Raw genomic sequence first — 12,208 nt, forward strand, 5'->3', positions numbered from 1 at the left:
TCGTTTAGTGTCCTAATTCCTTTCTCCTCCCATCTCTGAAAATTTCCATCCCACTTCCTTGGCTCAAATTTGGTTCCCCAGAATCGGCATTTCCCTTGACCCTGCCCCCAAGCCAAAGTGTTGGCGAAACTGCCTCCAAATTCTCAACAAAGCTATTACTACCGGACTCCGAGTATTTCTCCGGGGGCATTGGGAGCAGCGATGTTGCTATGGCCTTCAGTCCCGGCCCCCTACCCAAACTCTCCTCCACTCTGACCCACTGGGAGTCAAGCCCTCATGGCAGAGGAGATTGAAGTGCTGAACCGTCTCCTCCTTCCCGAATATTCTGATGATTTCACAAGAGTATCAAATGTAATTAAGGGTATGGAAAAGGTTCATCTAAAATATTACTTTCAATTAAACAAAGGCGAAAGAACAAGGGGCCATAGGTTCTAATGAGTCAATGGTAACTTTGGGACTGATGCATGAAAATTCTATTTCAGGTAAAGTGAGCAACACTTGCAGTAGGATTTGGGCAGAATGATGGAACCAGAATACTGACGTGTTTAGAAATGCAGCATTGGTGGAATCTTGGCTGTTAAAGAGTCTCGGAGAGCCTTGAGAAACCGTGGGTGTTGAAGGGAGCCTTGGGGGTTTTTGCGGTGGATGACGTTGGTGGGCCAAATGGTTCCCCTCACCTGATAAAATAGGACGGAGTCAGCACGGCTTCGTTAAGGGGAGGTTATGTCTGACAAATCTGTTAGAGTTCTTTGAGGAGATAACAAGGAAGTTAGACAAAGGAGAACCAGTAAACGTGATTTATTTAGATTTCCAGAAGGCCTTTGACAAGGTGCCACATAGGAGACTGTTAAATAAGTTAGAGCCCATGATGTTAAGGGTAAGATCCTGGCATGGATAGAGGATTGGCTGACTGGCAGAAGCCAGAGAGTGGGGATAAAGGGGTCTTTTTTAGGTTGGCAGCCGTGACTAGTGGTGTGCCTCAGGGTCAGTGCTGGGACCACAACTTTTCACAATGTACATTAACGATCTGGAAGAAGGAACTGAAGTCACTGCTGCTAAGTTTTCAAATGAAACAAAGATATGCAGAGGGACAGGTAGTATTGAGGAAGCAAGGGGACTACAGATTATCTTGGACAGGCTAGGAGGGTGGGCAAAGAAGTGGCAGATGGAATACAATGTGGAAAAGTGTGAGGTTATGCACTTTGGGAAGGAGGACTGGAGGCATAGATTACTTTCTAAATGGGGAAATCCTTAGGAAATCCGAAGAACAAAAGGACTTAGGAGTCCTTATTCAAGATTTTCTTCAGGTTAAAGTGTAGGTTCAGTCGGCAGTTAGGAAGGCAAATGCAATGTTAGCATTCATGTCGAGAGGGCTAGAATACAAGAGCAGGGATATACTTCTGAGGCTGTATAATGCTCTGGTCAGACTCCATTTAGAGTATTATGAACAGTTTTGGGCCCCGTATCTAAGGAAGGATGTGCTGGCCTTGGAAAGGGTCCAGAGGAGGTTCACAAGATGATCCCTGGAATGAAGAACTTGTCATATGAGGAACGGTGAGGACTCTTTGGAGTTTAGAAGGATGAGGAGGGATCTTATTGAAACTTATAGGATACTCATAGGCCTCGATAGAGTGGATGTGGAGAGGATGATTCCACTTGTAGGAAAAACTAGAACCAGAGGGCACAATCTCAGACTAAAACAGAGATGAGGAGGAATTTCTTCAGCCAGAGGGTGGTAAATCTGTGAAAGTCTTTGCCGCAGAAGGCTGTGGTGGCCAAATCACTGGGTGTCTTTAAGACAGAGATAGATAGGTTCTTGATTAATAAGGGAATCAGGGGTTATGGGGAGAAGGCAGGTGAATAGGGATGAGAAAAATATCAGCCATGATTGAATGGCAGAGCAGACTCGATGGGCCAGCTGGCCAAATTCTGATCCTATGTCTTATGGTAAGTTGTTTACTGTCACCCGGTTTGAACTCTCCGGCCCAACGCTGAGCGCTGTAACTTTCTGTCAATCGGTGAGGAGAGAGTCAGTGAAAATCTTGCTATTGTTCCTCTCATCCAGATTCTTAACAGGAAGGTGAACAATGGATGAGGTGCGTCTCGGGGATTTGTTCATTGATGAGGTTCTAATGTGTTTTGTTGTGAACAGTTTCAGAAGCCCCAGGACCACTATCCGCCATTCAGATTTGGGACAGTTCCCAATGGCAGCACCGAGCGGAATATCAAGAACAACTATCCAGACATGCACTCCCACATGACCAAATATAACCAACGTTCAGTAACAGATGCTCTTGACAGCTTAAAATCAGGGTAAGCCGTGGGCTCTCATCAGAACAGAATCACCGATTAGCTAAGGCACAAGGGGTACATCCAGCCCATTGTGTCCACGCTGGCTCTCTGCAAGAGAAAATCAGCGAATCCCAATTTCTCCCTCCTTTTCCCAAAGTCCTGCAATTATTTTCTCTTCACTTGCTTATCCAGTTCCCTGTTGAAAGCCATGATTGACTCTGCCTCCACAACAGTCTCAGGCAACGCACTGAAGATCCTGACCATTTGATGCATAAAAAACTTTTTTTTACCGTTGCTGATTTTGCCAAATATTTTTTAAATCGGTGACCCCTGGTTCTCGACCCTTCTGCCAATGGGAATAGTTCCTCCCTATATACTGTCTTGATTTTGGGATTTTAAACACCTCCATCAAAACTCCTGTCAGCAACCTCTTTAATGAGAATAACCTCAGTGTCTCGAATCTATGCATTTAACTGAAGCCCCTCACCCCGGAACCATTTTACTAAATTGTTTTAGTATTTCTCTCTAAATCCTTAACTAATAGTCAAAGTAAGATTAGCAGTTGGTCGCTCAACGTGGCTCACTTGTGCTTGCTAAAGTACATAAATTCACAGGTAGAGGCCTGTCTTCTGCAGACACCTTTTTTGAGTTAAACAGAAGTGTAGACCACAATAGTTCCCTAGTGTGTTCTCCATGGCAACATCTCAACAATCAACTCGCCAACCATTCAGCACTCTTTTCCCATGCAACATAAACTGTTGTTCCCTTTGGAAATTATAGATGATACATTTTTTAGGGGGTGTGGACCAGCATTTATTGCCCATTCCTAATTGCCCTTGAACTGAATGGTTTGCTGGAGGGCACTTAGTGTCAACCACATTGCTGTGGGTCTGGAATCACATGTAGGTCAAGTAAGGGTAAGACTTCCTTCCCTAAATATCATTAGTGAACCAGATGGGTTTTTACGACAATCCTTTCACGGTCATCATTCGAGTTTTAATTCCAGATTTTTATTTAATTCAAATTTCACCATCTGCCGTGGTGGGATTCGAACCCAGGTCCCCAGAGCATTACCCTGGGGACTCTGGATTGCTAGTCCAGTGACAATACCACCATGCCCCTGATCTGTGAGAATCTTAGGACTGTATATGATGCTTGACTGCTTCAGGCTGATCTTAATGTGTCTGGGGATTGGGCTCATGACTGGCAAATGTTTAATTTGGAAGATTGCTATATTATGCATGTGGACAGGAAAAACGCTTCAGGGGAAATTATCAAAGACACCGAGCAAGGAAGTGATCTGAATATTCCTGTTTCATATATGTTTAAAAATACTTGAGGATTACTGTGAAGCAATAACTAAACTAATTGGGATGTTTTCATAGGGTAATTGATTATAAGATGAGGCGTACTATTTTGTCTTTGTACAAGATTGGCCCCAGGGTGATGGGATAAAGTTTGGCTAAGCGATTGCAGAGGTGTGGGAGGAGTCTTGGCTCCTGCCTTTCCTTCGCGCTGTGAGATTCCAAACTCTGCCCCTGTGGGGAGTGGTGTTTGGATGTTGACTGTGGCTGATGGCTGGCAGTATCTTAGGCGAGTCAGGGGGAAGCACTCCTGCTCCTCCAGTTAAAGAAGCTGTTGAGATGATTAAAGGAGGAGATGATCGGGTCAATTGAAACTATTTCCTCCAGTGGATGGATTCACAAGAGAGGAACATAATCTTAATACTAGAACCAGGCCAACAGGGGTGCCTGGCCATTCAGGGGTGATGTTTGGAAGCACTTCCTCACACAAAGGGTAGTGGATATCTGAACCTTGTTCCCACAAAGGTCAATTGAAGCTGTCAAACTGACATGAAAATAATTTTGTTGGGTGAGGGTATTGAGGTTGAGGGAATCAAGGCAGGTTGATGGGAGTTATGATACAGATCAGCCATGATCTAACTGAATGGTGGAACAGAATTGATGGGCTGAATAGCCTCCTTCTGTTCCGATGTTCCTAAAACCAGTGTTTCCAGTTGATATATTTTCCCTCTTGCAGGAAGCTTGATGCCTTTATTTATGATGCAGCTGTTCTCAATTACATGGCTGGGAAGGATGAGGGCTGTAAGCTCGTTACCATCGGAAGTGGCAAAGTGTTTGCAACGACTGGCTATGGGATAGCTTTGCAGAAAAGCTCCAAGTGGAAGAGGGCCATTGACCTGGCCCTGTTACAGTTCCTGGGCGATGGTAAGTTAGGCTTTAAACATACTTTATAATGGAAAGGAAGAAATGAACATGGAACTTTTCACCCTAATTTAATCAGGAGCAAAATACAGACCACAGTCAATCCATTATCAAATTGTAATAACAATAAAAGTATCCCAATTAAGTCTCAGTACAGAACTGCAATTAGACAAAATTAATGCTAAGCCAAATAAGAAAATAGTGGACTGTCTCAACCAATTTAACCCCTCTATCACCATGACAGCCCTGCTCCATTTTAATATTGTTTCAGCCTTAAAATCTAGGGCCATTCGCTAAGGTATCCCACGCGAATCTTGCCCAAGGTTAAAGCATGTGGAATCAGAGGACAAACCACAGAATGGATAGAAAGCCGGCTACAGAAAATGAAACAGAGAGTAGGGTTAAAATTAGTTACTCCTATTAGGCAGTGACTTTCCAGAGGGATCAGTCCTGTGGTCACTGCGTTCATTATTGACATAAGTGATTTGGACTCAGGAATTGGAAGTAAAGTTTCAAAATTCGTGGACAACACCAAATTTTAGGTGGTCAAAAGAAAAGAGGAATGCAAAAAATTACAGGAAGACATTAATAAACTTGAAGAATAGACCTGTAATTGGTAAATGAGATTCAATATAGATAAGGTGGTGTATTGGGGTTGGAAGAATAAGGAGGCCACAATCTCTATAGAAAATAAGGATCAGATATAGACTCCATGAACCTTTAAAAATAGTGGTTGGGATCCAAATGCAGAAGTCATGCCCCCATTTCCAACAGATCCATTTCAGTTGGCAGGGCGAAGAGGGCGGGGTCTGATCCACATAGGTTGGAGACCTGAATTCAGCAGGGCCTTTTGAAATTCATGCCGAGTTCAAACTGACCCCATTTTGGCTGGTGCAATGGTATTAGTATGGGAGTTGCCAAGTTAGTGGTGGGGAGGATGGAGGCGTGTGTTCTGGGGGTGATCGCTGAGGACTAAACGGGATGCATAAAGGGCAGGCAGCTTTTCACTTGCATCAGGAGGCTATTAACCATGATTAAGATCCCGAAGGGGCGGGTACCAGATGTGGTGGTCTCTATGGATGTGGAGAAGACTTTTGAACGGGTGAAGTGCAGGTACCTGTTTGAGATCCTGGGAAGGTTTGGGCCGAAATTTGTGACGTGTTGTATGTGACCCCGGTGGTGAGTGTACGAACAAATGAGGTGAGTTCATGGAGTTTTGGGTTTCACGTGCAACACGGCAAGGGGTCCGCTGTTGTTCGCGCTGGCAATGGAGCCCTTGGCAATGGCCCTTAGGGGGACAGTAGAGTGGCAGGGAGTTGTGAAGGGGAGTAGGGAACACGGTGTCACTGTATGCAGAGGACCTGTTGCTATTCGTGTTAGACCCGCTTGAGAGTATGGGGAGAATTATGGGCATATTGGAGAGGTTCAGAGCCTTCTCGGGATAGAAATTGAATGCCGGAAAGAGTGAGGCTTTGCCGGTGAATGCGATGGGTCACGGGGACAATCTGGGGGCGTTGCCCTTTAGGGTAGCCAGGGACAGGCTCAGGTATCTGGGGGTCCAGGTGACGGGGAGAGTGGTCGACGATGTACAAGTGGAACCTAACAATGTTGGTGGAGGAGGTTAGGGGGGATTTTCGGAGGTGGGATCTGCTGCAGCATAAAACTAATAATCATTTATTGTCACAAGTAGGCTTACATTAACACTGCAATAAAGTTACTGTTAAAAGCCACTAGTCACCGCATTCCAGCGCCTGTTCAGGTACACAGAGGGAGAATTCAGAATTTTCAGCTGGTACGGGATTTGAGCCCGCGCTGCTGGCCATGTTCAGCATTACAAACCAGCTGTCTAGCCCACTGAGCTAAACCAACCCTGTATCCATTATCATGCTGCCGAGGTTCCTGTTTATATTCCAGGCCCTCCCGATCTTTATCCCAAAGGAATTTTTCTGGAAATTGGACACAGTGATCTCTGAGTTTACATAGGCGGGGAAGATACCAAGGGTAAAGACGGTCCTGTTGCAGAGGCAACATTACTACTGGGCGGTGAACATGAGCCGGTGGTGGGAAGAAGAGGGGTTAGAGTGGGTTAGGATGGAGGAGGAGTCCTGTAGAGGGTCCAGCCTGAGGGCCATGGAAATGGCGTCACTTCCACCTGGGAGGTACACGAGGAGCCTGGTGGTGCAGTCCACAGTTAGGATGTGGAACCAGTTGAGGAGACACTTCAGAATGGAGGGGATGGTGGTGCTGACACCGTTGTGTGGAAACTATGGGTTTAAATGGGGGGAGCTGGTGGCATTTGTAGGAATTGGAGGCTGGTGAAGGATTTGTACCTGGAAGAGAGGTTTGTCGACCTGGAAGAGCTGTGGGAGAGGGTGGAGCTGCCATAGGGAAGCAAGTTCAGCTCTATGCAAGTGAGGGACTTTGCATGGAAGGAATGGAGAGGGTTTCCCAAGCTGCCGGAGTATACCCTGTTGGAGTGGTTGCTACTCTCGGATGTGGAGTCGGAGGACAGGATTGGCGATATATGCTTGGCTGGGGGAGTGCAGGTTGTTTGGACCAAGAATAAATGGGGGGAGGAGCTGTGGAGGGGAGAGATAGGATGGGGAGTGCGTTGTGGGGTGGTGCGTAGGGTAAATTCAATCTCCTCGTGTGAGAGGATGAGCTTGATTCAATTTAAGGTGTTGCACAGGGTGCATATGACTCATGTGAGGATGAGTGGGTTCTTCCAGGGGGTGGCAGACAAGTGTGAGAAGTGTGGGCGAGGACCAGCAAAGCACATGTTCTAGGGCTGCGAGAAGTTGGAGCGATACAGGGAGGCAATATTTGGGACGCTATCGAAGATTGTGGGGATAGAGGTCCGGCCGGACCCAATAGTGGCGATCTTTAGGGTATTGGAAATGCCGTAGCTGATGGAGGGGAGGAGGGCCGATGCCTGGCCTTCGCCTCTCTGATTGCCTGGCGATCGACAATGCTACCGGAGCTGACGGCCTGGCTGGGGGACCTGTGTGACTTCCTTCGGCTGGAAAAGATCAAGTTTGAGTTGAGGTAATCAGTGGAGGGCTTTGAGACACAGTGGGGATTGTTCAAGACAATGTTTGAGGGATTGTTTGTCGCAGGGGAGGAGGGAAGTGGTGAAAAGGGAGGAAAATGCACAAACTGTGAACAGCGGGGGTGTTGATAATGTTTCTGATTCATGTTTTGTACTTTTGAATGTGTTTGGAATAAAATACATTTTTTCAAAAAATCAATGTGGGAGTCATGAATTGATGGAGTAAATATAAATGCTGTTGGGCATGTAAGGTCTGTTTAGTGTCATGATTTGAAGCTTTTTAAATTGCCTGCATTTTGAAATTTAAACAAAAAACTGCCAGTGAAAATGAAACAAACACTATATACTGGACTGCTTTAATTAACAGGTCATCTTACGCAGATTATAAAACAAATTACCATCTGTCCATGTAATTTCAATCGGGTTCTTTGTTGGCATTTCCCTCGGGTTGAATGAATGCTGAGCTGAATTTCAAAAACAAATCATCTCAGCAGAGGGTTCTAAGTTCACAGATTGATACTTTAAGAGGCTATTAATTAACTTTGATGTGGGATCTGAATACAGGTTTGTTTTTGTAAGAGACTGAACACTTGAGATGTAAAGCTTTGAATGACTTTCATGAATCAGTTTTTTTCACCATCAGGTGTGTATACGTCAGATCTGTATTAGATTGTTTGAAGTTTATTTTTTCATTGTGACATGGTTCCTGAGGTCTACCCATGATGAATGCCAGATGAGTAGTTAAGGAGGTGGCAGGTGGATACAAGGAGCTGGATTCTCCGCCTGCGGGACGTTCCATTCTGCTGTCAGCCCGGGGGTTTCCCGACGTCGTGGGGCTGCCCCGCAATGGGAAACCGTATTGACCGGCCGGCGTAACGGAGCATCCCTCCAGCGGGGTGAAGCAGAAATGTGGCGCAGCAGGGTGGAGAATCCAGCCCATGGGGTCTGTGGGGGACGTGACTAGACATGGAGTGGCCATCGGATTACGATGGGCATGGAGAGTGGGTAGGGGGCATGCATTGGTATGGGGGGGTTTATAGCGGATGGGGTGAGGGGTTATGAGGGGCAGGGGCTTCTAAAACAACTGGGATAAAGTTATAGAGAACTGAGGTGGGCCACTTAACCAACTGATCTCTGCTCTTGTGACTGTCCCTGCCCCCACGGCTGCCTCTGATCTTTTTCAAGGACGGCGGGTTAGGGGGTGGGGCAGCTCAATCCCACCTGGGTCTAACTGGGTCCTTTAAATAGAGGGTAGTCGGCTGAGTCAGGACATTTGAGCAGCAAAATCTGGCCCCTAAATGGTGATAAGGAAATAGAGGGACCTATGGTTAAAATCACACAAGTTACTAAAGGTAGTAAAGCAGGGGCATTAAATGATATTCATTTCTAGAGCGATTTAATTGAAAAGCAGATAAATTGTGTTAAACTTGTGCAGAACCATAGTGTCAACAGTTCCTGTCTCCATATTATAAAATGGATAGAGGCACAGGAGAAGGTACAAAGAAGATTTTAATAGAATTGTATCCAAAACTAAAAGGATCTACCGAGCAGCAATGATTGAATGGGCTGTGGTTTTGTCCTCTTGAGGAAAGGGAATTTTGAGGGGGAACCTGATCAAGGTCATTATGAATATGACAAGGTTTGATGGAATAGACACAGAGAATATATATCCATTGCAAAGAGCCCAAAAGAAGGATCTATAAATATACAATAGTCAGCAATAAATCCGATCAGGAATTCAAGAGGAATGCCTTTACTCAGAGTGGTTAGAATGTGGGACTTGCTACCACCGGGAGTGGTTAAGGTGAACAGCATTGATAATTTAAGGCGATGGTGGATAAACACTTGTGGATGAAACAAACAGAAGTTTATATCAATGGGGTGAGATGAATAAAGGTGAACTGAGGTGCTGAACCAAGACCAGGGTCCTGTTTCTGTGCTATAAATATAATGAAAACGCACCCAGTCTAATCCCACTCACCCCCTCAAACCCCATATCCTTTAATATTCCACCCAGTCTGATCCCACTCACCCCCTCAAACTCCATATGATAGCACAGTGGTTAATACTGTTGCTTCACAGATCCAGAGTTCCAGGTTCTATTCCCGGCTTGGGGTCTGATGTGACCATCAATTCACTCGAGACACGAGAGGAAGTAAACTGTGGCTTTAATAGACTTACAACTGAGCCTGCCTGCGAACAGAAGAACTGAGGGCAGACTCACAAGACCGCAGCACTTTATACTTCCGGTAGTGGGAGGGGCCATGGGCGGAGCCAAGGGTGGAGCCCTGTACAAGCTCCTCATCTCCCCCTGTGGGCAGAGCCGCGCAATGGCTCACAGACAGAGCCCACAAGGACACAATGATATATAGTGTGAATTAAGCATTATACATTCACCACAGGGTCGCTGCCTGTGTGGAGTCTGCACGTTCTCTCTGAGTCTGCGTGAGTTTCCTTCGGGTGCTCCGGTTCCTCCCACAAGCCCCGAAAGACGTGCTGTTAGGTGAATTGGACATTCTGAATTTTCCCTCAGTGTACCCGAACAGACGCCGGAGTGTGGCGATGAGGGGATTTTCACAGTACCTTCATTGCAGTGTTAATGTAAGCCTAATTGTGACAATAATAAAGATTATTATATCATTTAATATTCCACCCAATCTAATCCCACTCATCCTATCACACCCCATATCCTTTTATATTCTGCCCAATCTAAACCCATTCTTCCTTCTCACCCCCATACACTTTAACACTCTTCGCAGTCTAATCCCACTTTAATCCCCTCACACGCCATTCCCTTTAATATTCAACCCAGTCGAATCAGTAAAGTTTTTCCTCTATCCCTTTTTCTGCAGGAGACACCCACAAACTCCACACTGTCTGGCTGACAGGAATCTGTGAGAATGAGAAGAATGAGGCGATGAGCAGCAAACTGGATATTGATAACATGGCTGGTGTGTTCTACATGCTCCTGGTGGCCATGGGCCTCAGTCTGCTGGTCTTTGCCTGGGAGCATTTGGTGTACTGGAAGCTGAGACATCACGTAAAGAAATCCAGCAAGACAGACTTTCTGCTGGCAATCAGCAGGGTAAGATACACGAGGCAGGGTGGGTAAGGGGCAGGGGTGCGAGTGGGTAAGGACAGGGGCGCGAGTGGGTGTAGATAAGGCGTACAATTAATGAGAATAGGGGTCACTGCACACGGACTAGCATTAACCAGTCTCCGGGTTTGTCACCTCTCCATTCAGTGCTGGAACCATTCATGTTGATTCCATCAGGAATGATTCTGAAGATGACATGGTCAATATAGCCTTGAGGTTCTCTGGCAAAAGAGTTTGCCTTGGTCAAAGAGAGATGTTCCTTGTAAATCAGTTTAACTGCAATATCCTTCCTGTACTGTGGTGACCAGAACTTTTCCAAGTGTAGGAAAACAAATGATATACGAACTGGCAGGATTATCTCATTATTTTGGATTAATTTTGGCTTTTAAATACATCCCAACATCTGATTTCTTTTTCTCACTGCCACTGATCTATCTAGCGTTCGCTTGAATTTAATTCAGCAGAATCCAAGATCTCCAACCAGTTCCACAAAATTTATTTTTAACCTTAACATTCTATGCCACAAGTACAAAACCCTGTATTTCATTGGATTTTGAAAGCTGGTTTTCTGTTGGTTGGCGCTTTCTGCCAGATGTTCTTCTCAAGTTTCACGTTACTGACCATGTCCAGACAGAGGACTTCAGCCGCTCCAGGACAGAACCTGCCGACCTATCCCAAATGTCGGGAAATGAAATTCTGGGTTGCAGTAGGTTCCGTGGCAATGCTTTCTGGAAAATGTCACGTCTATGTAACAGTAAATTGGTAAATGAACAGTATTCCGTACAGTAAGTATAATCTCCAGTCCTCTGAGTTGTGCCTCTGGAACATTCAGCCCATCCTTCATTGCATCATTGGTGACTGGCTTTCAACCACTTAAAGCCCACACACCAGAATTCCTAAACTACTCGGCCTCTCTTCCACCTACACTTCTGACCAAGTTTCACCCCCCCCCCATCAAACCACCTCCAGCACCCCGACCCCTCCTCCTTTGACTGAGTAACATTTGTGTTTCCTTGTGTCTCTGCCGAAGCCTCTGGGTCTATCCCAACGCTAAAAGGTGGTGCCACAATATGATGCAGTAATGAGCCCCAATGCAGACTCCTACAAACAGCCTCCAGAAACCTGCAGTCTTACATTTAACTCCATCCCCAGGTGCCACCATCTCTCACTCCTCAGAACCTTTCCTCTCATTATCTTGCCATATCGCGACTCTGAGACTTTATCGAATACTTTGAAACTATCAGGACCGTCCAAGTAGAAAAATATATAAATGTCACCACAGCCCCAGAAGACCTTAGGCTGCTCTCCCCTTTAAGAGCTGACTGGTGGTGTCTAACTGGAGGGTCACCACAACTCACGCGAGGGGCAAGTTTGTGAAGAGGACGCCTTCATGAATAACCTCAGCTGGTACAGGAATTGAACCTGCGCTGTTGGCATCACTTTGCATCAAAAACCTGCTGTCCAGCCAACTGAGCTAACCAACCCCCTAACCTTCCAAATACTGGATGCCCCCAACACAGGACCACCCCTCAACTACAGGGCTAC

The 12,208-nt window shown here is 45.9% G+C and overlaps 1 protein-coding gene across 5 annotated transcripts in view; it reads left to right on the forward strand.

Annotated features, from left to right (window-relative positions):
* grin2cb (glutamate receptor, ionotropic, N-methyl D-aspartate 2Cb) overlaps positions 1-12,208 on the forward strand; it is a 142,933-nt gene that overhangs the window by 106,669 nt on the left and 24,056 nt on the right. For all 5 annotated transcript variants that reach the window (XR_005458025.1, XR_005458024.1, XM_038777750.1 and 2 more), the window contains 3 exons: positions 2,153-2,313; positions 4,333-4,520; positions 10,419-10,651. Coding sequence is in view for 3 of the 5 variants with exons in the window: in XM_038777750.1 (XP_038633678.1) it covers positions 2,153-2,313; positions 4,333-4,520; positions 10,419-10,651 (582 nt within the window). In the remaining 2 variants the exon portion in view is untranslated. The remainder of the gene's footprint in view (positions 1-2,152; positions 2,314-4,332; positions 4,521-10,418; positions 10,652-12,208) is intronic.

This window comes from Scyliorhinus canicula, chromosome 18 (genome assembly GCF_902713615.1).
Source record: "Scyliorhinus canicula chromosome 18, sScyCan1.1, whole genome shotgun sequence".
In the NCBI taxonomy this organism is placed as follows: domain Eukaryota; kingdom Metazoa; phylum Chordata; class Chondrichthyes; order Carcharhiniformes; family Scyliorhinidae; genus Scyliorhinus; species Scyliorhinus canicula.